The 27,685-nt window shown below is 33.3% G+C and overlaps 3 protein-coding genes across 3 annotated transcripts; 1 reads left to right on the top strand and 2 right to left on the bottom strand.

Annotated features, from left to right (window-relative positions):
* Positions 1 to 2,905: 2,905 nt before the first annotated feature.
* On the bottom strand, positions 2,906 to 8,140 carry LOC7492263 (ankyrin repeat-containing protein ITN1). Its single transcript, XM_024603353.2, has 5 exons — positions 7,742 to 8,140; positions 7,191 to 7,570; positions 6,689 to 6,881; positions 5,407 to 5,816; positions 2,906 to 4,203 (listed from the first exon to the last, which is right to left on the bottom strand). Exons 1-5 carry the CDS (start codon positions 7,761 to 7,763, stop codon positions 3,376 to 3,378), a joined length of 1,833 nt encoding a protein of 610 aa, XP_024459121.2. The 5' UTR covers positions 7,764 to 8,140; the 3' UTR covers positions 2,906 to 3,375.
* A 5,251-nt stretch (positions 8,141 to 13,391) lies between these two features.
* Positions 13,392 to 17,803, top strand: LOC7491952 (probable pectate lyase 4). The gene is made up of 5 exons (XM_002309399.4): positions 13,392 to 13,800; positions 15,122 to 15,473; positions 15,555 to 15,765; positions 15,859 to 15,927; positions 17,125 to 17,803. Exons 1-5 carry the CDS (start codon positions 13,503 to 13,505, stop codon positions 17,362 to 17,364), a joined length of 1,170 nt encoding a protein of 389 aa, XP_002309435.4. The 5' UTR covers positions 13,392 to 13,502; the 3' UTR covers positions 17,365 to 17,803.
* A 1,918-nt stretch (positions 17,804 to 19,721) lies between these two features.
* On the bottom strand, positions 19,722 to 21,955 carry LOC7491951 (exocyst complex component EXO70H1). The gene has a single exon (XM_002308449.4). It carries the CDS (start codon positions 21,771 to 21,773, stop codon positions 19,881 to 19,883), a length of 1,893 nt encoding a protein of 630 aa, XP_002308485.2. The 5' UTR covers positions 21,774 to 21,955; the 3' UTR covers positions 19,722 to 19,880.
* Between the last annotated feature and the right edge of the window lie 5,730 nt (positions 21,956 to 27,685).

Genomic DNA, 27,685 nt, shown 5'->3' with positions numbered 1-27,685 from the left:
GATCTTCATTACTTGATTAATGTTTGTTTTGTTTTTTAATTTTTGATGGTTATGAATTTTTCTTTATTATTTTATACCAGATTTGATCCTTATATCCCGAATCACAGGTTAGTTAAGTTAACCCGGGTTAAATCGGGTTTTTTTCCAAAGTTTCTTTTCTTGAAATTAATTTTTTTTTCCAATATCATCATTGTCATTAGGTTATTGGGACTTTGGCTTTGTAATTTTCAATGCTTTCCTTTTAGTAGGTTATCCCAGGTCATAAGTTAGTTAAGTTAACCTGAGTTGACTCAAGTTTTTTTATGTTTTTTTATTGATTTAACTTCGGTATTTTTTTCTAGGTTTTTTTAATTAAAATTTTCATTCCAATCTCATTTCGAGTGTCACTAGTTAGTCGAGGTGAACCGGACTAACTTGGGCTTTTTTCCCAGTGTTTCTTTTTCTTGAAATTGATTTTGTTTTTTATTTTTATCTTTTAGGATTTGGTTATTGGACCTTGGGTTTTATGATTTTTCTATTTTCTTTTTTATAGGGTTATTAAGGGTCGCGAGTTAGTCAAATTAACTCGGGTTAACTCTGATTTTAATTCAATGTTTTTTTTATTGATTTAGCTTTGGTTTTTTTTTCTAGGCCTTTTTTAAAAAAAATAGTTTTTTATCTCATTCTCATATCGCAAATTAAGAGTTAATTGAGTTAACTTAGTTATTTTTTTTAGTTTCTACTTTTGAAATTGATTTTTTTTCAATTTCATCCATTGACATTAGGTTATTGGGCCTTGTGTTTTGTGGTTTTTTTCATTTTTTTTATGTTGGCCTATCCTAAACACGGATTAGTTAAGTTAACCCGAGTTTACTTGATTTTTTTTTTCAATTTTTTTTTATTTAACTTTGTTCTTTTTTAAAAGTTATTTTTTATCTTGGTTTCATATCACAGGTGGAGGATTTGTCAAGTTAATCAGGGTTGACTTGGGTTATCATTCATCGTTTGGACTTTTTTTTTTACAATAGAAAAAGTTTATCTCGACCCGTGACGTAGCCCGGCCACCCATCTAGTGTTACTTTTTTTTGTCATCTATGATCTTTTTATCGTGATTCATTTGTCACTCGTCAAGGTTTTTTCATGTTTTTTAGGTATGATAAAATGACTTAATTATTTTTAAAAACAAAAGGATTAAACTAGCATCAACGCATCTACCCTTGATTTTGGGCACATGAATTGGTCCATTAAGCCTAGAATCCTGGGCTCCTTATAATTTTTTTTAAAAAAACTTTATTTAAATAAAATCAATGAATTTTTTTTTTAAAAAAAATTGTGCACCAATAAAATTAATTTTTAAGATTATTCCTAGATAAAAAAAAAATTATTGCTTAGCTTTTTTATAAGAAAAACATAATATTTTTTTAGTTTTTTTCCATGGAGTTATTGTATCTCATGGCCCGAGTGACAGGTTTTGTGGGTTGATTCGAGTTTTTTTATTACTTTTTTAAAATTGATTTAAAAAAAATTATTCAACAATGAGCTGGTTGAGAACCAACTTTTCTATTTTTTATATTTTTTTCCATTGGATAATCTCGTTCTTATGATCTAAGTCACAAGTTTACCTGAATTTACTCGAATCATTTTTTTAGGTTTTTTTTTAGATTGATTTTTTTTATTTTTTATCATTTGGTTTATTGGAATTGAACGTTCTAATTTGTTTAGATTTTCTTTTTATAGGGTTAACACGGTCTCATGATCTGGGTCACGAGTTTTACAAGTTAACCAATATTGGCTCAATTTAATCTAATATATCATCGTCTCGATATTTTTTTAAAAAATATGTCGAATAATATATTATTATCTAAATATTTTAAAAATATATTGTTCAATATACATGAAATTTTAAGTTTATGATTGATTTTTTTTTCCTGTTTTAAAACATGCTAGCAACCATCTTTACAAAAAAAAAAAATTACGGTTGGAAAAAAAAAAGATCCCAACGATTCTATCTAAATTATGTTGACTTTTCTATTTCATAATGATTCGGTAGTGGACTTTAATCAACTAACTTCAAATTTAAGATTTTCTTTGGTCAAAGTTGATTTCAACATCATCAAATAAATGAAAAAAATGATAAAAATCGAATGAAATTACTCCATATGGATAATTTTGAAAGAAATGGAAGTAATCAAATAAAAAAATTAAAGTCAATAACTCAATGAAGAAAAGTAAAAAAGTTCATTATTATTAAAAAAAAAAGAAGGGGGCAAAAGGTTGGTGTAATAACAGTCTAGCTATCAACAATAAATTATGATAAACAATCAGATACTACGTTTTGATTGTGCAAAAGAGTGCTGCTATCAAGAGAATTCAGTGCTCTCTTTGTGGCTTGAATGGGACAGAAGAGAAGCAATTGAGCTCTTCTTCTCGCATGGCTCTTTGAAGATGTGGATGGCTTAACAATCATCGTCTTCTATTGTTTGTCTGTTGGTTGGTTCTTTCCTCTTTTCTTTTTTCTATGACCATTGACTTGCATAGCAAGGCCAAAAATTTAATTGGCGCATTTTAAACTAAGATTCATTTTTATTTTTTTAAGTGGGAGTGTCCGAACCAACTTGTACTTACTTCGACTAATCTCCCGAGATTCTAAAGTTAATAACTTTAGTAACCCTCAACTTTATGATAGTTCAATTGGTGAACTTTTAACTAAGATTCATGTCTTGATTCCACCGAAGTTAGCACTGAAGATTCACATGAACACTGCAGTGCATTGATGACACTTTTTGTTAATGATGCTCAGCTTAAGCCAATAAGCCATTGAGAAGAAGTTATAGCTTTCACCTTGAAGATTCCCCTGTAATCAAAGGTTCACATTGTTTTGGCCTTACAGGAAGCAAGATTTAGCACAGTTGTTAAAGATTTGAAAGACGAAAAGGTAGCACTCGAAGTTGTATACAAATTTGCTTCATTAGGCCATAAGAGACCAGAAGAAAGAAATGGGAATCAGGCAGGAGTGGCGTGCCAAGCTCCTCCTCCTCCTCCAGCATTCTATACATCAATATCGTCCCCTCTAACTTACAGCCTTCATTCCACTTTAAAAAACAAGAAAAATATGATCTACTAGCAAGCAATCAATCAATCACATATCCTCAATTTCAGATAGCTAAACGTACTTTGGGGGGCTCCTAAGAATATCACAAATTATCATATACTTTGTTCACATGATGCTTTCATTTGTTGGCCATGAAGATTGAGGGTGCGTGGGAGACAAGTTCTGCTTTCGAAGTAGTGTATCCATTATTTGGAAAACCAAATGATTCACACCCAATTCAAGAGTGAAATGGCTTTGAAGATTAATAGAAGACACCAGAGGCTGGAAAGATTTAGGATTGAACATCAAATGGCATAGATTGGTTTTACTTCTGAATCAGTCTCTGAATAATGCCAAGAACTATTTGCACTTCTTCTTGAAGATTTCTCTTTCTTCCTCACCTTTCTAATCCTTCTGGACTTCATCACATAATAAGTCATGGAGCCAAGAACTCCTGCCATTATAATTCCTCCTATAACCGTAACAAGAACCGCAGCCCACTTGCGATGCCGGCCAACTACTATATATGATGATGAACTAAATGCTACTGTAGTGCAGACTGAGGCCAGCCACATTAATTTATTGATCACCTCTATAACCCGCCTTTCTGTTTTTGTCTCTCCTCTAACAAGTGTGATTTGTACCACCACAACAGCCAGTGAAGTGAAGAGTGCAATGGCATTGAAGATGAAAAACATCTTAAATGATAAACTGCTCACCACTACAGCCGTTCCATTTTCTTTGGCACCACCAGGAATAGTGAAAATAGCTGCGAACGCAACTGTTGAAAAGAGTACAGCAACCACTGTGACTGAGTTAGTGGCATTGTTAATTCCTTCCCTGTGGAGCCTACGGAGCTCATTGGCAATCCCACTTACATTTTTGTTTGTTTTTCGGGTTTGTTCAAGCTGGAAGTGCACATCTTTCTTAATCTGTGTTACAGTGTTCCGAAGCTCATCCCGTGGCTGGTGAAGCTCACTTGCTTTTACGCCACCGTAATGAGCCAAACACTCTCTTATCTCTGAGGTTTCTTCAGTGAAGTGGAGGGCTTCAGCTATGTCAAGGGCTGTTTTACGGTCCCTTGTTAGTGCGTTGACATTTGTGTCAGGAAGGCGCAACAATGTATTCACTATCTGCAAGATAAAAATAAATAAAAATAGAGTACCATGATTATGCATTTCAACTAAAATGTCTCCTGAACTACGAGTATCCTCCCTTTTTTATGAATGAAATATTTTACTATCAAAATGGGCTAAAGTGAGAGCTTACCTCACTACAATAGCATTACAAACAGGATTTTCCTGGAAAACAGAATCAACAAACACCAAATTTCCATCTACTGCAGAGTTCACAATACTTATTTGCCGACCATTCATGCGAGAAATAATTGAAACTGATGAGTTGTTAACTGGAGAAACTCCAAGGTCAGAGAAAATAGAAGGAAACATGCTCCTAACTGAAGCAAAAGCGACTCTAGTAGGCAAAAAGTGTTGCTTGGACAAATCAGGAGCTAACATGCTCCCTATCCTATGATTTCACTCCAGTTGCATTTCTTCATGAAAAATAAACGTACAAATGAACTCACCCACAAGGCCACTAAATTCACTAATATTGACTATGCTTGCATTTGAAAATGCACAAGCTTTTGTGCAGGTGGATTTCTAAGCTGGTGTATGGTTGGCTTGGAAACCAATCCTCTGCACTGAAGAATTCAATACATGATAAATTCACCATCGGAAAAGGTACGTAGTTCATTTAATATCATCTTTGAGGAACGAAATCTTTTGGAAAACCCTATTGAATTCTTTTGGGCTCATATACATAAGGATTACTTCCTTTCCTAATATACTCTAGCGATGGTTTAATACAGCAGGTTATATCACCCGGAAAGCTTCAATCTATAATATGTAATGGGAACTTGTGATTAAAAAGAACCTTATGGTTTGCAGTATGAGGTGGATTATCAGGGATGGTTCTGTGACACATTACCATTTAAGGTATTAACAGAACCAGTTTCCAACAAATTGAGAACGTCCAACAAATTTTTGGGCAGAGGACAAAAGTCTTGCGATCTTGAAAAGAAAAAACAATATAAGCACAAGTTCATCAGCATGTGTTAGGCTCTAAATTGGTGTCCTATATAGAACTTAAACTCCAATCATCAATGCAAAGAAACATATATCAAAAGGAGAAAAAAAGGATGTTCTTAAATATTCCCATTGTATTTTGTCAAACGAGGAGAGTTTGAAGACAATTCATGTATGATATCAGGAATTCTGTATTGATTATCTTCTCTGGAAATTTGAAATAGATGGATCAACAATGCTAATAAGTACCTGTGTCCGCTTTTTCCTGGTGGCTACGTGCAATGCTGTATTCCCAAACTTATCTGGGAGCATAACAATAGCTGGATCTGCCTCCAGCAACAGCACCACCACTTCACAACTCAATCCTTTAACAGCCATATGCAATGCAGTCTGCCCTTTCTTATCAGTCCTACGGGCTAGTTGTGGATCTTTGTCAAGCAACGCCTTCACAACTTCTACGTGCCCCTGCCGGGCAGCTAGATGCAAAGCATTTTTTCCATTGGATTTAGTCATCTCTAGTAAGCTCGGATCTTTTGATAGCAATTCATGAACTACAGCTGCGTGCCCTTTTGTGGCGGCAGAAATAAGAGGAGTTGCATTTGATTGGCCAACTGTTTTTCCCATTGTGGGATCGTGCTCTAACAGTAGCTGGACAATAGCTGCATAAAGATTATTTTTCAACTGCATTTCCCAGTGCCAAGTTTTGTTCAATCTATGTATTACTCAAGAACAGAAATGCAAGAAACTCAGAACAAGCAAACCATGTATTCAACACAAAAAAAACATCATGGATCAAAAGAAACTTAGCATCAGTAACACATATTGAGAACCAAACAGCATGAATCAATCATAAGGAGGAGAAACTCCATTTTGACACAAGTCTCCAGCTCTATTAGTTATTAATTACTCCATTCATGTATCTCATCTTTATCATGCATGATTGCTTACACATTATATGAATTAGGTATGTCGAAAAATAATTAAAAAATAAATACAATGATGGCATAAATCTTAGAAGATTGTTTGATGATTATTTTGTCCTTGATCAAAAAAATTTCTGAAAAGTACATTTACCATATACTGATAGAGGAGCACATGTTCAAATATGATTCTGTCTTCACAGTGCATGAAAGAAAGGAAACGTCCAACAACATATTGTCATATGCCACTGTTAATGCTTCATAGTCATGGACTTTCAACTCTCATCTCAACTGATTCAAAGGCTTCTTGAGATCCTTCAACGTACTAAACTTTGAAGCATCCCAATGACAAGAAATAATATAGAGTATGCAACTTGTCAAGGATTTGAATTTTCAAATCTGGACAAATTAAGTATTAAACAATAGTCTGCCAATAGATTTAGATAGTGACAACATTCTCCACTCTCAATCCTTATACAATTATTGAAGCTTCTTTTTAAAATTGCTACATATTTTCTAAAAAATTTCAATCTTAAAGACTGATAATTGAGTGTGTACCAATTGCAGACTAATATAAAACTATGGACAAAAGAAATGAATAATTATACTACCTTGGTGACCATTACTTGCAGCAAGATGAAGAGGATCAAGCCCTGATCGATTCTTGTGCGAAATCGCATCCTTGGTCGTATACTTCAACAACTCCTTTACAACCTCTAAGTGTCCTCTCTCAGCTGCAGTGGACAAGGCTGTATCACCTAGCTCATTCACCTCATTCACCACTGCAGACCTTATCTCGGCAACCTTGATAGAATAAAGCCAATTCAAAAAAATAGGAAAAAGAAAACCCTCTCTCCAAGACTGCAAGTGCTAAAACCATGTAAATGCAATGTAGCATTATAATAAGCGTATTGCACCCTTAATAGTGCCCAGAGACAATAGCTTGCAATTAACCATTGTATTTTTTCGCTTGAGACATGCTAATCACTTGCCAAGGGCAATGCAATTAAGCAATCCTCGATATGCTCATCGAGGATTGCACAGTCGCAATTGTGTGTAGTATTGATCGTATCAATTAAAACAGGATGAAACAGTGATCAAGATCTCACTCACCTCAGCATCAAAATCAGTACCACTCAACGTCCCTATCATCTGCTCATCAATTTCACCAAGAATTCTCTTAACAGCCTCCAAATCATCACGCTGCGCAGCCAAATGCAGCTCGGTATCATTGTGACGGCCGGTCACCTGCCTCAAGTACTTCTTTCTATCAAACCGCTTTCCCGAATTGGAAACAACCAGTGACTTGCTCGAATTGGACACGAGCAATTTCTTGCCAGAATTAGTGAACACCAGGGTCGCCCTTGGTGTTGCAGCAGGCGACGGTGTTGGTGACGGAAAAGGGAGTGATGATGATGATGATACCTCTGCGAGAAGGTTAGGACTTGAGTTAAACGGCTTGTCCAGTCCCTTCTCTAGATCCATCTCGTTTTCTTTTGCAAGACAAATCATTCCAATTCATTAGAACAATTCATTCAAAAAAATAAATCCTCGGTTTTTGTTACCAACAAGAAAACAGAGAATGACTTTGCATACTATATTTTTATGCATGCAGGAAATATAAAAGACAATGATGATGCTAAAAGAAACAAGAGATTAATTACCTTCTTCGATTCCGTATTCCATTGGATATTTTCAAAACAATCTTAATGAAATCATTGCTCAAAGAAAAAATAGCCTTTTTTTGTTCTTTTTTCCAGGAACATGCGAAGCGTGGTTTTTGCAGAAAAAATGGAAAATGGGTTGGTTAGTTTGTGGAAAACGTGAGAGGAAATGTCATGCTAACGCCGTCGGGCCTACCGGTTTGACCACCGGGGCCACCGGAGGAATTTGGATCTCACCACCATTAGACTGTTTTTATAAGGTCGTTGGCTTTGGCTGTGGCTTTGGTCTTGCTATGTCTGCAGCCTGTGCAATGTTATTTGCCAGGTCAGCAGGCTTTTGCCATCTAAAGACAGGAGGGGACTAACAATTTTATTTTTTTAATATATATATAATTTGATTGTTGAAGTCTACCCTTGAACGAACAATAACACATTTCTAAATATATATTTTTCCTTGAATGGATTTGTGCGTGCTAACTACGTATAGCAAAAACCTGTTGAGGGGAGTATTTTTCTCCCATGCATTTGATATTCCACTCGCAAAGATTGATGGGTTTTTTTTTTTTTTTTTGTTAACAAATATTCAAAGAGCTCGATTTGTCGAACACATTGACACTTTTACCTTTTCTCTCAAAAATATGTACGGAGTTTAAATTTTCATATTAAAAGGGTTTTTTTTCCCGTGAAGTTACTTCAATTCACTAGTTTTAATAAATCCTTGTTTTTGTAGCTTTTCAATCGAATTGTGAGTTTATAAGTAGAAGGTGTTTGCGAGAGAGTTAATAGTTATTTTTTAAAGTGTTTTTTTTTCAGAAATATATTAAAATAATATATATTTTTTAAGTTTTAAAAATTATTTTTAACATCAGCGTATCAAAACGATCCAAAAATATAAAAAAATTAATTTTAAGTAAAATTATAATTCAAATTTTTGAGAAAAACAGTTTCAACCATGTTCCTAGACGCTACCTAAATATTGATGATGTCCTAAAAAAATCCAAGTAGCTTGAGGACAAGGTTTATGCATTGGATAATATGTTAATCTATTGGTTCTGACAATTTGATCAATTCTCCCTAGTCAATAAAGCTTAGTGCTTGATATTTGCAAAATGCCTTCTTTGGTGAATTTTGGGACTCTTTAATGCTTAAATAAATATCTCTTTTAGAGAAAATATAATAATATTTTAAAGAGAGATTCTGAAAATAAATATACAGTAGAGAATGAAGATTTAGGCCCCTCTATTTGAATGATTCATGGTCTCTTTATAACTCATGAGCTTGTCTCTCTCTCTCTCTCTCTCTCAAGAGGAGGGGCTCAAGGATAAGAAATATCTCTGACTCGTGAGAGGATAAAATATCCCTAACTCGTGGTCCAGTTATAGAACCTAAGATTCCTGGAGTAAAAGGAGCTTGGACTCAACGCTCGTCCGAGTTCAAGGACGACGGGTCAAGTAGCTTGCCAAACTCATATATGCTCAGGCTTAGCGCTTAGTTGAGCTCAAGGATGGTGGGTTGACAACTCACCAGACTCATATCTATCTAGGCTCAACGTTTTGCTGAACTCAATGATGGTGGATCTGATAGCTCATCGTATCTATATATGGTTGGGCTCAGCGATTAGCTAAACCCAATGATAATAGGTCTGACAGCTTGCCATATCCATATATTCCCTTTCAAGTTAGCTGTTGCAGATCCATGATTTCTTTTACTTTCTTTTTTTTATAGGATTAGTTTGTAAGGAAAAAAATTAAAATTAAAATAAATTTTTTAAGAAAAAACAAGGAATAAAATAAAACTTTGTAATATGCATCTCTAACACTTCCAAGAATATTTGTAAGCAAACAAGGGAATGTAATACATCTATCCATTCTATTTTATTACATAATAAATTATATTATATCATATCAAACATGTAATAATGGACTTTATCTATGCATAACTTCGTGGACTTGTTTGTGTTTTTATGCAAATTATATATATATGTCTCCAGAAATTTAAATAGTTTAGGAATAAGACTTATATATTGAATAATCGGTTAATCTCTAGATTCTAACAATCTGATTTATTCTCCTAGCTAAGGCTTATGTGGGAATTAAGCTTCATAATCTATCATAATTTGTTTTTTATGAAGATATCCTGGTCTCATGATCATGGTTGCGAGTTTCGACATTTTAATCCTAGTTACATTAGGTTGTTTTTTAGATTTTCTTTCTAAGAGGTTATCTTGATCTCATGACCCGGGTCACGGGTCCTTCACCATTGATTTTTTTTTTTTTATCAAGTTGTCTTTATCTCATGACTTGAGTTGTGAGTTTAACGGGTTAACCCAGTTGACTCTATTTTTTTAATTAGTTTTTATTTTCAATTTCATCATTTAATATTGTGTTTGATTGAAAATTAGGCTTCATGAATTATTCTAGTTTGCTTTTTATTAGGTTATCTCGGGCATATGATTCATGAATAGTACTTAACGAGTTAACTTAATTTATTTTTGTGTCATTTTTTAATTAAAATATTTACAAATTTCATCATTCAATATTAGATTTAACATGATCGACTAAGAATTGAGCTTTATAATTTGTTTTTATTTGCTCTGTACAAGATTATCTCAATCTCATGACTATAGTCGCGAATTTGGCAGGTTGACCTGGGTTAAATCAGGTCATATTTTATTTTATTTCTATGAGATTATTTCAATCCCATTACCTAGGTTATAGGTTTGGCGGATTGACTTAGTTCATTTTTTATGTTCTCTTTTTAATTGACCTTTTTTTTTTAATTTCATCCTTCAATAATGGGCTGATTGAAAATTAAATTTTATAATTTATTTTGATTTGCTTTCTATGATGTTATCTCGATCTTATGACTCAGGTCTCGGGTTTGATAAGTTAACTCGGTTCGCTTTTTTTTTCTTTTTTAAATTGATTTTTTTTCAACTCATCCTTCAACTTTGAATTGATTGGAAATCAAGTGTCATAATTTGTTTTGATTTGCTTTCTATGAAATTATCATAGTCTCATAACCCGAATCACAGATTTGACATGTTAACCCAGATTAACCCAAGTCAATCCAATATGCTATTATTTTAATATTAAAAAGAGATGTCATCTTGGTATTTTTTGTGTATCAAACTATATTCTTATAGGTCGTTCGACTTGTTTTTGGACTCGCATAGTCAATTGGGTCACATTCAACTCCCACGTGGTTTAATTTTTTTTCCCACTAGAAAAAAACATTAACAACTTCTAAATAATTTATGTTAAAAACATTTGACTCCATCAATAGCATAACACAAGTCAAACAATCTAGTGGAAATTTAAAAAAGGGAAAAAAATCTACAAAGTCATCACAAAAGGAGAGAATAATAGGTCCAACCCTTCCCAACCTTAACACAATTAGTTTTGACTAGTATATTGGCTCGCACTCTATAGCGAGTCAATATCAATTTTTTAAAATTTCAAAAAAATATTAAGAATATAGAGAATATTTTAAGTCCCTTGGGTCTGGTGGCAATGCAAGACCCAAGAGCCTTGGGTCGGCAGCCATCGTTTGGGTCTAGCAGTCGTGCCTAATTATTTTTTTTATAATTTTTTTATTTTTCATAAAAAATATTTAAATTATCCTTGACGTATCCTAAACAAAAATTCTAATTAATTATTTTATAAATGTTTTTTTATTTTTTAGAAAAAAAATTAAACTACCCTTGAAATATCTTAAACAAAGATGTTAATTAATTTTTTTTTATAATTTTCTAAAAAAACATTTAAACTATCCTTGAAGTAAATATTAATTAATATTTTTATAAATTTTTTTTTATTTTTTATTAAAAAAAACTTTTAAACTACCCTTGAAGTATCCTAAATAGAAATGCTAATTAATTGTTTTAATAAATTTTATTTATATTTTATAAAAATAACATTTAAACTATTCTTAAAGTATTTTAAACATAAATGTTAATTAATTCTTTTAATAAAATGTTTTTATTTTTTCTAAAAAAAAACATTTAAACTATCTTTAAAGTATCCAAATCCTAATTCATTTTTTATATTTAAATTTGTTTTATTTTTTATTAAAAAACATTTAAACTATCATTGAAGTATCCTAAACAGAAATGTTAATTAATGTTTTTTATATATGTATTTTAAAAAAATTAAACTATCATTGGAGTATCCTAAACAGAAATCCTAATTATTTTTTTTAAAAAAAATTATTTTATTTTTATGGGTTTTTAGGTCTAGCGGTCATGTTAGACCCAAGAGCCTTGGGTCCAGCTTGTGCGTCAGGCCCAAACGTGTTGGGTTTGACAACCATGCCTAATTAATTTTTTTATTTTGTTAGAAAAAAAAGTTTAAATTGCCCTTGAATTATCTTAAATAGAAATGCTAATTATTTTTTTCTAAAAAAACATTTAAACTACCCTTGAAATATCCTAAACAGAAATGCTAATTAATTTTTTTTATATATTTTTTATTTTTCTAAAAAAAATATGTAAACTACCCTTGAAGTATCTAAACATAAATGTTAATTAATTACTTGAATAATTTCATTTTTATTTAATAAAACATTTAAATTACCCTTGAAATATTCTAAACAGAAATTCTAATTAATTTTTTATTATTTTTTATAGGCTCTTTGGTCTGGCGATCATAACATACCCAAGAGCCTTAGGTCTGGAGGGCATGCCAGAGCCAAGAGCGTTGGGTCTGGTAGCCTTGCAGACCCAAGCGCCTTGGGTCTGACAATCATGCAAGACCAAAACTCTTGGGTCTGCTAGACTCGTGCCTGGATCTGGTATCACACATGAGTGCCACACCCAAGGCGCTTAGGTCTGACAATTCATGTCAGACCCAAGTAAACAACAAAGAGAGGACAATAATGCACTTTAGTTGTCAGGATAGAAAAGAAAGAAAAAACTCAAGCAATCGATCACCGACGACAATCCAACCATGATATGTCTACACGTGCTGCTCTATATGGAAAAGGGCATGACTGCGCATCTAGTGATACGACAGATGGGCAGATTTGGCCACCAGGAAATGTCTCATGCGCCGCCCACTCGCTGGGACGTGCGGAACACACTCTAACAGCTTTTTGATTAAAAAATACAAAATACAACGTGAAAATACTAAGATGCCCCCAAGGTCATTTTAATTACACAAATACCTATGTAAAAATACCAAAATACCTCTAAAGACAAAAGCTTCTTTTTTGTCTTTTTATGCTAAAATTGTTATTTGTTTTTACTTAGAAATTGAAAAAACCTTATTGCCCTCGTGGAAGAAAGCCAAAGAAATATTTATCCTCTCATGAAAAGATAAGAAATTAAAAATAAAATTATTATTATAATCCATAATAAAATGTATCTTGATTTATAGTGATTTCCTCATATTATTTAACTTTTGTTATAATAAACAATCATAGCATTGCTTTTATCTACTCTTCTGATATTCAACGGGGTAGTATTTAAAAGTGTTTTTTAAATATATTAAAATAATAATTTTTATTAATTTTTAAATTTATTTTTAATATTGTATTAAAACAATATAAAATATAAAATATTAATTTAAAAAAATATTTGAATAGCAATGCTGAGCGGCACAACCAAACGGTGCCGTAATCTCTATCTCTCCGTAGGGGTGTGTTTTTTGTTTGTTTCAATTGCAGCAAAGATTAATGAATGAATTCAAACCAAGAAGAGTAACAGTTCGTAGCTAGCTGTTTCACTCTCTGTCTTGTCATTTAAAGGTTAATTAACAAACAAATGGGAAACTCCCATGCTCATGGTCATCACCGCAAGTTCCGTAATAATGGAAACGTCCCTTCCCCCGATAAAACTGCTTCTGCTCCTTCACCATCACAACCTGTACCGCCCTCTATTTATCAACCCGAACACCCTCTTATTCCCAACTCATCAATCCACGCATCCTACATGGCTACCTCTTTGCCTTACTCTCATGTCGACTCTGCCTTGCGTGCTCTTGCTGCCCAGGCCGAGGGGTTCGGTCGCTGTGCCATTGGTGGCCTCCATGGGCCCATTTATTATGTCACCACTTTATTGGGTAAATTTGGATTGTGTTTTCAGATGATTATTACTGGGATTTGATTAATATTCTTTTTTCTGGCTGAATGGGCCTTTTTATAATTTTTAATTTATGGGTTTTTGTCTGGTCTTTTCTGTGTGAAATTGTGCATTAACTCAATGTGACTTCTTCTGTCTGAGGAAATATTGTCAATATTTGGTGAGAATATTGCAAGGTCGCTGCTTTGCTTCCTAGGACTATTGAAGCATTATTTATTTGATTTTGCAGCAATTCTTAGAGTTTCGCCGGTTTATGATTTCTGAATATAACGTTTTAAACTTTTTTTCGCATTTAGAAAAAACCCTGTCTTATTGTCTGATTTGCGAGTAATGACCTGCTGTTTTTCTAATTTATGGGTTTCGCCGGTGTGAACTGTGGTCATGGTCATGACCTGCTGTTTTTCTGGTTGCCGATAGGCGATACTTACTTAGTGACTTCATTGGAATGCCTCACCATCAATTTCTGAAAAAAATGGATAACATTTGTAGCTAATCAATGGTTCTTTCAGATAATTTTATTTGTTGTGGATGGTGCAACAACATTTTGACACTATTTGGTACTCCCCATAGGTTTATTGTTGTTGTTAACTATATTGTAGATGATGGCCTGAGCAGCTTAGGGACAGATTTCGTATTTTTTAAAAAAATAAAAAAAAGAATCACTATTGTTATTCATTTGATTGTAGATGATGGCCTGAGCTGCTTAGGGATGGATTTTGGGTAAAAAAAAAACAGAATTAGTTTTTCCGATCTTGTGCACTGTGTAATGTGAATATTATTTTAAGGTTGTCTGTAGAAATGCTGATCATGGTTACTTAGGGCTGGGGATTCATGATATGTAGGATAAATTCTTCCATTAGTTAGTTCTACTAGAACATAACTTATAAGATTGTGCAGCATTTTGTCTCTGCTAATTTCACATCCTTGCTGGTTCTTCTTTAATGGGACTTGTTTGGGATGCATGGTTAGAATTTACAAATTATGATTCTGAGTTTCACATATTCAACATTTTTGGGGTTTTAGAAAAACCTTTAGTTATTGGTTGAATTTTGACAATGGAGGTTTAATGTTTTGGATGTAAACTGTGATTATGGTTGTGACCTGCTGTTCTTCTGGTTGCTGACACTGGTTTTGTAATTTTCTTAGCACGTCTCACCTTCAATTTCTGAAACTAGTATATCACATTTAGCAAATCAATGGGCTTTTCTGATCATTTTCTTTGGTCTTGATGGTGGAACTGCTTTTTTAGACTATTTTTGGTGCACATTTTAAGTATATTATTGATTTTCACATGTTTGCAGATGATGGCCCTGGATCACTTAGAGACGGATGTCGGAAAAAAGAGCCACTTTGGATTGTCTTTGAAGTATCAGGCACCATTCAGCTTGGATCTTACTTGAATGTCTCGTCTTATAAAACCATTGATGGCCGGGGTCAAAGAATAAAACTTACAGGCAAGGGTTTGAGACTGAAGGAATGCGAGCATGTTATTATATGCAATCTAGAGTTTGAAGGTGGTAGAGGACCTGATGTTGATGGCATTCAGATAAAACCCAAGTCAAAGCATATATGGATAGACCGTTGCAGCCTTCGTGACTATGATGATGGGCTGATAGATATCAACCGAGAAAGCACAGATATTACTGTTTCTAGGTGAGGTGAATCCCTGGTGCATGGGAAGCACTATTTTTTTCTTTCACTATTTTATCTGATGGCTTTGACTATTATCTACAGGTGTCACTTTGCACAACATGATAAAACGATACTCATTGGAGCAGATCCTACTCATGTTGGTGACAGATGTATTCGAGTAACCATTCACCATTGCTTTTTTGATGGAACACGGCAACGCCATCCTCGTGTTAGATTTGGAAAAGTACATTTATACAATAACTACATCAGAAACTGGGGCATTTATGCTGTTTGCGCCAGTGTAGAGTCACAGGTGATAACACTACTACTATTTGCAATTCGTTGTGTTACCTTATTATGGTATTATTTGCTTAAGTATATGTAGCCACTAATCTTTCGACATCAGATATACTCCCAATGCAACATATATGAAGCAGGACAGAAGAAGATTGCATTTAAGTATCTCTCTGAGAAGGTGAGCAATATTATATTTCTTCTTGTTTCATGACTGCCTTTCTTTACTTTTACTCTTTTCAGAAATATACCTTGTTATTTTATTCTATAATGGTTTTTGTATAGGATTGAAGGGTTGGCTTGAATGATCCTGCAATGAATTTTGAAATAAAATAAAATGGTTTGTTCATATTTGCACTAAACCACCTTGGCCTGCTAACAAATAATTCACACTTGTGTTTGAATTTGTCTGGCTATCATTTCACTATCTAGAGTCAGTTTTTCCTACCGGTAAACTACAAATTATAAAGCAATAACCACATGGAGAGCAAATTCAGTAATGAAATTCACTTTAAATTTGCCTCCCTTGCACTGAACTATTCTTTTGGTGCTTGATTTTAGCAATCAAATGTTTTGCCACCTGGGACGTATACATATTAGGTGGCCTTGTTTTCATTGTGGTTAGTTCCTAGTTTTTATGCTCTTTGATCTAAATATTGGTTGAGGTCCTATAAATTCCCAATTATTTATTAATTATCAAACAAGAGCTTGCTTGTCCAATTTGCCTATATGCGGCAGAGCAATGCATTTTCTGTCACTCAACAGTTTATGTAATGCTCTTTTCTTTGAGTCATTATAGATGCAAAAATCAAGCAATATAGAAACCATCTACCACCCCAACCTTTAATCCAGGAAGTGGACCCAAATGGTGAGGTTCCTTTGTGGTGTAAAAAAATAATAAACAAATAAACAGTGATAAAAAATTGAGAGAGAGAGGGTCTAAACTCTACAGAGGCAACTTCAGTGGAAAGAAAGAAGGGAAGATGTGATTTTGTCATTGTAATAACTAACTGTACTACTTTTGTTCAGTAGGATGTGCCATTATGAGTTTTGTAGAGAAGTCATTTTCCACACACCAGTGAAGCTCTTCTGGCCAGTCTCTAACCCTCAAATCATTTAAACCCATCAAATACATTGACATAGAAATAAAACTTGACAGGATATTTGCGCCTTGCAATTAAGAGCTGTGAATTTGATGCTCTATTAGTGAGAAATAAACGCTATTTATTGATAAATTTGTTATGTGAGATTCTGTGTTACTTTAAATTTCATGCTCTTGGATGTACATGAATTTTCCTGTGACAAGCGTGTTACTGAAGTGACCATAATTATCATTTCGATTCCGAGGTTAAATCATTGGCTTGTGATGGTATTTCAGGCAGCTGACAAGGAGGAAGCAAGTAGTGGCTGCATAAGGTCTGAAGGAGACTTATTTGTTATTGGAGCTCAAGCAGGGTTAATGGCTGAGGACGGTGAATTCTGTATGTTTCATCCCAGTGAATATTACCCCACATGGACAATAGAACCTCCTACAGATAGTCTTAAACAGGTTCTCCAGCATTGTACAGGATGGCAGTGTGTTCCACGGCCAGCTGATCATCCATTAGCTGCACAGTGATAATCAGGGAATGAATATTTATACACTAAATTTCTATGTAAGTAGGTTAATTTTTTTCCCCGCTTGGATGCCTCTTGCCTTCGCTATATAGCAGAGATGCAACTTTCAATCAATGTATCCTTCTGAGCCATAATGAGAATAATGAAATACGTAGTAATGTATTAGTTATCGTGTCATTTACTATATATGTCTATGAAGTCTTGAATTTCCCTCCCTTTTAGACCTTGGTAGGGCTTTGATGTCTTGTTTTAGTTTCTTTCTGGTCGATATAGTCGTCATCAAGATTAGATCACTGAATATTTTATTTGATAAGTCGGCCATCAAGTGGCGGGGATGTATTAGTCAGTGCAGTGCATGTGTGGCCATTCAATGAGTCTTGTGTGAACTTTATTTAAAGTCTTGCTGGTGAAAAAATAATATAGCAGGTAGATTAGCATGAGTTGAAATGATCATTTTCTTATCTCTTCTTGCCAAATGCAAATACTGCTGTTTGAGACCCGGCATCTACGAGGGATGCAACTTGCTAAGTCGAGTTTCAAAAGCTAGGTCGTATTCCATGGAAACTGCTGAACCAGCAATGATGCCTGACCTTGCGATATTGTCAAGTGCATGTGTGACATTTTGAAAATAAAGGAAGCCCTTTTTTCACCGGATTCTTTATTCTTTCACTGCAATTTGTCATGATAATTTTCTTCTTTCTTAATAGCTAAGCCCGTGGTTGTTATTTGACTTGCTAATCTTCTTGTTGAAATGTCGATGTTTCAAATCTTACTGCATCGGATTCAGATTCCGGTCAAGGAAGGTTCTATATAGCTATCATCTGAAATGTCACACCATCTCTTTTGTGCCTGCTACCATAGGCTGTCTTCGTCCGGGCTCCAAGGTTCTATATCAATTCTTTTTTTGTTTTTTTTTTTATTAAGCAATGGTTCTGATAGATTAATCATATTTCAATGAGTTCCTGTTTGATATTTTTGATAAATGCTTTAGAGTTTAGAGTAACGAAATTAGAAAACTAAACTTAACCGAGATATTAATTTCATAATTTGGTTAAATATAAAATTTATTTGATATTTTAATTTTGAATATTTTTTTTAATTGTTATTTTTTAAAATACTTTTATATAATATTTTTTATTTTTATTCTTTAACATTTGATTGGTTGAGAAATATTAAATTTTATAATTTTTTTATATCAGATGTTTCAGGTGTTGAGTCACATAAATTTTTTTAAAAAAAATTATAATCTTTTTAATTTTTTATGTGGTTATTTAAGTTTTATAATCTAGAATACCGGTTTTATTAAATATCTCAGATTAACTCAGACCTCGTTATCTAAATTACATTTATCATGAATAATTTTTTATATATGTTTTCTTACCTCATTTCAGCATCTTAATATTATTTATTTATTTTAAATAACTCAGCCCCATGTGGGCACCCAGGATAGATGTAACTATACGCAGTCAGTACCCATCATCATTTATCTTCGTGTTCGTCAATTCGAACTACCATCAAATTGTCAATTCCCATAATGAGATGTGCCTCTATCAGTCACCATCTATAGCCGGCCAAAAGCCTTGGAGCCGCCCACTTGGCCGGCTGTGCCGTCGCCCACGTACTGCCTTGGGTGTCATTTTGATGTGATCCACGAGAATGACTGTCTTTCTCCACACAGCCACTTTCATAGAAGCGAAATTAGACTCGGTAGAAATTATATTATTATTATAATAATGGTAATAATAATTTTCAGTCACAGAATTTGCATGAAGAACTAATTCAAGAAATTTGCTTGACTTCTCATTCGTTTTGTTAATTCACTACGCATCCAATAAAAGCATTCCCGTTGTAAAATTTCAAGCAAAGTATTCAATTCTATCATTAGAACACCAAAGTGTTCATTTCAATTCCATCCATTTTGAATACGTATGGGAACGCGGTGCAAATCACGTTTCCAAAAAATTTTAATTTTTTTTTGTTAAAATTTAATATGGTTTGAATCATTTTAATATGCTGATGTTAAAAATAATTTTTAAAAATGAAAAAACATCATTGACATGCATTTCAACACGAAAAATTGTTTGAAAAACAACCATTACCACACTACCAAGCACTCTCTTTATATATGATTAAGTTCCTGTTTGGCGATGGAGTTAAAGTGGGTTTTTATTGATATTTTAAAAAACATATATTTTGAGTTAATTTTTTGAGTGTTTTTTAATTGCTTAAATATAATGGTGTTAAAAATAAATTTTAAAAATAAAAAATATTATTTTAATATAATTTTAAATAAAAAAAATTACTATAAAAAACAATATTTACCAAAAATCTAATTCGATTTCTGTTGCATCACAATGATTTCATATCAAATTTTTGGTGTTGCGCACATAATCCTTTATTATTTAAATATGAACCGTAATGTATCTTTACATAAAAAGTAAAAAAAACAAAAGGAAACCGTATATACTATATACGTCCAAAAATACAAAACAATATAGTATTCTCTGATATTTCCAATTAAGCACGATGCCGCTGTCGAGACGATGTTGTGGAAGTTGACACTGAACTCCCCGAATCAACTGTCCCGAAAAACAAATGCGATAAGCAATTCTCAACATCTTCAGGGGCATATTTGACAAATACCCCAACCCGTCTCTGCCCTCCAACACTACTCCGATGTTTCTCATAAAACTCGCGATAAACCGGAGTTATCTTTCTCCCTATAGAAACCTTAATCTCGTCCTGGAGTTTGGGGTCCGCTACAACACAAGCACTCTGCTTCCTGCACGCCTCATCAAAGCTGATATTAAATCTCTTAAAAGTCTCCTTAACTTCCTCGGGCGAGATCTCCGCCGTTGGATTCTCAGGTAATGATGCAAACACTTTGCCCCATGCTAACCGTTCATAATTTGCTGCAAATTGTCCCACTTTAGCTTCATGTTTAACAATCCAATCTTCACCGAGTAGATACTGAAGATTTGATGTGCGGACTTTGAATACTACATGTTGTAAATTGTTGGCTAAGAAAAGGTAGGAGAGGGACACATCTTTGTAATATTTTGCTTTGCCATCAAGCTTGCATAAAAGATAAAGAACCAACCAAGCAAACCGTGTTGAGATGGCTGCTGCCGGGGGATCATCAGAATCTGGACTGTCGAAGTAAGATTCCGGTAGTGATGGTTTCGTTGGTGGCGGCCAGTCGGAGATAATATCTGTAAGGACATTGCTATAGTCGGCGAGTAATGATAGATAGTTCATTGCATTGCTTGTTAAGGAATGCACTCCGCCGCCGGGGACTAATGCTTTTGAAGAGTGTTTTTGGACACTTGATTCAAAATCGGAAAGCATTGAGTAAATGGATTCGCTAAGTTTGACGAGTGAAGAAAGAGCCTGTGTGCGCACGGGAGAGGTGGACTCGAATGAGAAGATGGACTCAATCTCTATCCAGTTTTCGGAGATTGCTGTGTACATGTCAAGTGCGCGAAACATTTTGTCTGATGATGATGGTTTCTTGCTTTTGGCTACAAGTTCCGGGAATCCGAAAAGAAGAGTAGCTCCTTCTTTAGATATTTCGCTGAAACAAGACTCCCTGATTGATTCAGAGACGGCAAACACGTGGTCGCAAAGAAATCTCTCTCCGAAGAAGAGTGTTTTCATTGCAATTTTTATTGCTTCTAACCAGTTCTTGATTCTCATGTCAAGGGCTTCCCAGTCCATCTTGTTGATCCGTGAGGAGCTTATTCTTTCTACCCCAAGGCGATAAATTCCTTCGTCGATAATGGATTTTCGAACAACTTTGTAGACGTTTACGCACTCCTTAGCATACCCAGCTGCACTCATGCACTCCGCAATTGCTTTCAAGTCTGCCATGGCTATGGAAGAAACTTGTTCAACTTCGGAGATCGAATCACTAGCAGCGCGAACATCATCATCAGGTGAGATATCATCTTCAAAATCCGAGATGCTGGATCTAGAGGTGCGAGAGGATCTGGTAGACATAGACTCAGGGTCAAGATGAGCCCGGTTCATGGAAAGAATCTGATAAAACTCCTTTTGAAGCCGCTTCATGGCGATTTGCATTAGATTCTGTGCTTGTACGAGTCTGTAGTGGGTGGAATCTTCAGAGACTATCGAATGCATAACTTTCTGCAAATCGTTAACGCATTTAATGAACTGCATGGCCTCTCTTCTGTTCTCATAAAAAAGAGAGGTGACATTGGCGTAGGCAGATGTCTCAGGATTCCATTTCATGATCAACGATGAGGCATTTTCGATGATCTGTTCAACCATCCATTCACTCCGAAGGGGAGTTGGTGGAAGAGAGAGTCTTGAAGGTGAAGAACGAGGTGAGGATAAAAAAGAAATCGTTTTCGGAGAAAAGCAAATGCTCCTCATACCTTTTCTCGGCATTTGGTTAGTTACAGGAATGTTAATCAATGGAAATGGCAAGTATATGGAAGGATGTGAGGGTGTGAACGTAAGTAAAAGTTCTGGTTGTTTCTCAGGAGAGTTAACGAGGGTGAGGAGAAGAGAAGAAGCGGAGGGGAGCTAGATCTGTTAGACAAGCCCCGTTGTGTTTTGGGGTATACTAGCTGGGTGGTGGGTGTATATATAGACAACGAAAGCACTATGGCGTTGTTTCTTGAGAAAGAAGGACGTGGGTTTGGACTTTGACTTTGCGCCCCACGTAACTTATATCTTCGTTGCTTAACGCGTTACACATGGCTAAATTTCGTAAGAAAACCAATTAATGGAAATCCAGGAAAAAGAAGGCTAGGAAGCGGAAGCGAAATCCAATCTAATTAATTAAGAAATTGTTGAATAACTTCCTCGAAAATGGGATGAAAATTAACAATATATGGGTTGCCGGATTAGGCCGATATTGCATATTGTCATTTTCAATTGTTTGAAATTCAGGATGTTAATTTACAACTGTTTTTTTCTTCCTTTCTTTAATAGGGAAAAAGACTTGAAGATGAAACACTCGAGGAGAAAGGAGACTAATAAGGTAATTAAAAAGGTACTATTGAGATTCCATACCTTATATATATATATATATATATATATATTAGTTACATTACCCGCGCTTTGCCGCAAGCTAGATTAATTTTTTTTTGTAAAAAAATCAAAAATAAATATTCAAACTTTTCAAGTTTATTTTTTACAACCCAAAAATGTCTTGAAATAATATATTGCAGATGAATTAGAATAATATATTGAAAAATCAAACACAAACAAAACAATTATCAAAAAACTTATACTAAAAAATAACATGCAAAATCTATGATCTAAATCATGAGACCGTAATAAACTCATAGAAAATAAATTGAAGATAATCACAAAAATAATATTAAAAAAATTAATGCAAAACGATAAGATCGTACAAATTTGAACCCCCGGCAAATCAAATGTCAAAATATGAAACTAGAAAAAAAAATCAATTACACAAAAAGATCTAAAAAAATTGAGGGTGAAAAAAAATATTAATTAGAGGGCAAATAAAAATTTTTAGTTGGAGGGTTAAATTGAATTGAGAAATGGCTTTATCAAAAGAAAAAAAAATAAAAAAAATGAGGGTTAAACTAGAAAAAATAAAAAATAAAAGACTTTGATTAAAGGATGTTCAACATGCACCCATGATTTTTTAATTTAATATTCAAACGTCAATATAAAAATACTGAAATGCCTCCATATTAGTTACACAAAATAACCATGAGAAAGTATAAAAATACCTCCAATTGCTTTTTTTCTTCATCCAAGGTTAAATTCATATTTACAATGGACAATGAAAATACTCAAACGTCCCGATGATCTTGTTAATTATTTCTTGTTTAGATATTTTGAAATGTATGTTTCTTTTTAAAAAAAAAAAATAGTAATAGAGTAATTGAGTACCAAGTTTATTATTTTACCTCTTTAAGAATTGAATTCACATATTTTTTTAACTATATTTAATTTTTTAAAATAATATCATAAATACAAAAAAAAATATGAATTGACATAATATTTAATACATTTTTTTTAATTTGTATAAAATATTCAATAAAACTTTCACGGTGAAAGGAGCATATACAGAGAGCTCATAAAACATTCTAATTAAAAGGGGGATTTGACAAAAGCTGCAGAGGTCGTGTGGCGTACATTAAAAGCTTGTTTTGCTAGTAACCTAAAAGTCTCTCTCTCTCTCTCTCTCTCTCTCTCTCTCTCTCTCTCTCTCTCTCTCTCTCTATATATATATATATATATATATATATATATATAGGTGAAATAAATTCTATCAATTATAAATATTTAATCGATATGCTCATTCTATACAAATCAAAACATTAATGCTCTTCCCTCACATCTCCCGACAGTGAGATTTATAATCTTAATTTATTGGAATGAAATCCAAGTCATTACAGTCCACATATATATGCATTTCAGTTTATTGTTTTTTTTCTTTTCTTTTTTGAGAGAGAGAGAGAGAGAGAGAAGTTAAAGCAGAAGTTGGTAATTGATTTTAACAAAATATAAATTTTATGTTATTGATCAGTGTGAATGACCGAAATTCGGTACACGGTATATGAATTTAGGAAATATAATCGACGAAGAAAAATCAAAAGTTAAATTATTTCGTTTCAAACTCACGCTTTCACGCTACAGTTAATTAAATTGTCATTAAAAAAAATGTGAACAATGAATTTATCATTTTCTTGCCTCTGTTTTAAAACCTTGAATTATGAATAAAATAGCAATGATTTCAGGTTTTAACGGTGGAAGATAAAAAGTCTGATCGAACGTAAGCATGTAAATCACTAGAGGCATAGCATCAAAAGTCAAGTAATATCAGCCATGACGAAACACATTCTTGGCCAGAAATTCATCTTTGAGAGGGGGGAGTGGACCCATATATGGCTGCTATATTTTACTAATTAATGTTATACTTTTTTTTTTTTTATTATTATTATTATTAATTTGGATATTCGAGTTAGCATGTGAGAACCTTCATTAATCCAACGGGTCTTAAAATTAACAATTATATAATTCTCCAGTAGTCCTGAGGTTTATAAGACTCGAACTGGTGACTTACATGGAGCAAACTTAGAACCTGATCAGTTGAACTACACCCCTCAAAATAATTAATGTTATACTTAATTATGTATTTGGTATTGTGTTATATAATACTTTTAAATACACCACAATACCAAATACATAATTGGTATTGTGGTGAAAAGAAAAATGAAGAGAGCAGCGATTTGCCAATTTAATTTCTAAATACATCGGATGTAACGGTCAGAAAATAATATAAAACCAAATCTAATACTGTAAAACTAAATTTCGAGTTTAAGCTAATAAATTAAATTAGCTGTTCGTGGATAACAAACCAAAAAAAAAAAAAAAGGAGATCCTGCATTGTCCCTAATAAGAAACTACTATGGAAAGAGATCCTGCATGGTCTTCGATAGAACAGATTAAGGGAGTTAGTAAATTACTAATGATTAATTAATTAAAAAGCTGATATGTATATCTACAATGGCACTAGAGGATCTCTTGTTGGAAAATAAGATCAAAAGTACCTTATTCTGGAAATAATAATAATAATAATAATAATAATAATAATAATAATAAATGCCTTATTTTAAGAAAAATCTCCATTGCTAAGATAAGAAGTACAACATATCGATAATATTTATAAAAGGAAATTAATGCTCGATTTTTGCTGGATTTGCTGATCTGGTTACCATTTTTTATTTTTTATTTTACCAGAATTCAAAGGGTAGAATTTTGATGAATATTGTTCTTTCATTGATTTTAATATTGAACTCTGATGCAATGGTCAGAACGCTTGATTTGTTTATTTTTTTATTTTTTTGCAAAGAATCACAAGGTGGATTTGATATGCTGCAATCCAACAAGTAAACAAAAGTGTTTCAAATTTGACCAAATTGCAAGTGAGAAAAAAAAGAAAAATACTTCTTGCTTGGTGAACCATCCAATATTTTAGACTTTCTTTAATATGATGCAATTCTTTATTTATTTATTTTTCTTTTCATATTTTTCAGAGTCAAAGTCCACAAATCTAATGAACCACAATCATCTAGAAAGATCAAAAAACGAAGAATAATAATAATAATAATTCCCAAAAAAACATACATCACCATGAATTGCATGCTGTAGAACGGTGAAGAAGAAACAAAAGGGTGAGGTGTGTGGTTACATAAGCCAATTGTCATGGCAGAAAGGCTTGAAATATTAGGTTTCAATTATTGTACACGTCGCTGATCATTTAGGATGTTGGATTCTTGTCTCTCGCACGGGACACTTGAGGAGCTACCACAAATTTCAGAAATTTGAGCCGCATTCCCTCTTGGATTTTTGTCTCTTAAAGAATTATTTCCAAGATTTCTATTTCCTCATTTTTTTAATGTTTTTTTTTTATAAAACAAACGGCAACAATGGCAGACCCAGCAAGAAAGACTTTCCGGTTCTTGTATTGGATTAAAAAAGGGGTGAAGGGGAGTGATTTCTTGAATTTTAACTGTGTATATTTGTATAAAATCATCGATGTAAGGCCTTATGACCCCTTCAAATGGCAGTGCTGTTTCGGAGACCCGGTTGCAGATTGCACATGGAAAGTTTCTTCTTCATTAATTCAGAGGACTAATTCTGTGTATCCCAGCCTCAAAGAGAGACCCAGCTCACTGCCATATATCCCCCCACTCGTCGTCAATATGGTGGTGCTTTTTGACAGAAAAATCACCGAGTCAAGTCGTGCAATTTCTCTATTGCCGTCTTTTTAATAATTGTACCAGAACCCATTAATGCTCACTCGGTATTGTCGATATTCATTTCCTATAAAGCTTTTATTAAAACAAAAAAAATTGAGCACTGATTTTTTATTTCTTAAATTCTTTTGTGATAAAATAAAAAATGCAAAATAGTTTATTTTCTCTGTTTAATAGGAGGGGTTCAACTGAGTCATGCCCTATCTCAACACAACGTATTATATTAACATTTATTTTTTAAATTATTTTTTGTTTAAAAACATATAAAAATATTTATTTTAACTTTTAAAATTTATTTTTAACATCAACGCATCAAAAATAATTTAAAAAAAATCAAAGAATTAATTTAAAACAATTTTTTTTTGCAAAAATGATCCTTCAAACTTTCTTTTATTAAGATGAATGTGGTATTTCTCTTTTTTTTAATATTTTTATTATACTTTTATGGGTGTTTATCATTAATAAGATCTCTTTATATTTTTATATTAAATGGATTTTACCAGAATGGTTTCAATTATTGATAAATAATTTTATTTTTATTAATAAGATCTCTTTATATTTTTATAATTTTATTTACCAGGATTTCCTTTTCAATATTTACTTAAATTTAATCGCTCCACTCTCAAGTTAAATTTCGGACTCGTACAATGTCAAAGTACCATTCCGCAGTTGCTTAGTATATATTGGATTTCTATTGTCTTACTTTTTGTTTGCTTTTTTGCGTTCAACTGTGCTTTTCAAGTTTTTTGAATAATTTTGTGACTAAGTTTTAAATTAATTTTTTAAAGTGTTTTTAAATTATTTTAATATATTAATATTAAAAATAATTTTTTTAAAAAATATTATTATAATATGTTTTTAAATAAAAAATACTTTTTAAACAAACAGCAAATAAACTCACGGCTCCTTAGCTTTGAACCAAGAACTTAACATTAAGTGCACCGAGGCTTCTGGCCCAGCGGTAGAGGCAAGGTTTCCTTGCCTCTGTCACCTGGGTTCGAGTCTCAGCGTGCACGCCTGTCACCCCCGCGGTGTCTTACCTGTTTACTGGGCTTGCAGGGAGTTCAGTGGATCCGGGGATTAGTTGTGATGAGCGTAAGCTGGTCCGGACACCCCAGGTTAAAAAAAAAAAAAAAAAACCTTAACATTAAGTGGAACAAGATTCTTTTCCAGGTTGTCATTTGGTGCGAGATCAAATACCAAGTCCAGTGCCGGATGGCGAATGTTATGTTGTTTTTGGACCAGATTCATGTTTTATTAATAAACATCGAGGTCAACTCGTTATGATCTATTGAATATCTCATGTTTGTTTGTTTTTTTAAGGCTGTATGTCAGATTTTTCTCAATATAATATACTATCTGCTTTTCAAATTCTTATGTTCAACACCTCGTAGGCTCGTACGTCGTCAGTTTTTTTGTTTATTTACTCCATCGCTTCTTCCGGCAGACATTTACTTAAAGAAAGAAAAACTTTTGCCGCAACGAAAACAACAATTCTTTTCTGTGGCTGGAGAGCCAGGAAGGTGACGTTTGTAGTTAACATGGCGTGTAAAT

The sequence above is a fragment of the Populus trichocarpa genome, chromosome 6 (assembly GCF_000002775.5).
Source record: "Populus trichocarpa isolate Nisqually-1 chromosome 6, P.trichocarpa_v4.1, whole genome shotgun sequence".
NCBI lineage: Eukaryota > Viridiplantae > Streptophyta > Magnoliopsida > Malpighiales > Salicaceae > Populus > Populus trichocarpa.
Note: the sequence above shows the minus strand (reverse complement) of the source record. Positions and strands in the feature narration are given on the sequence as shown.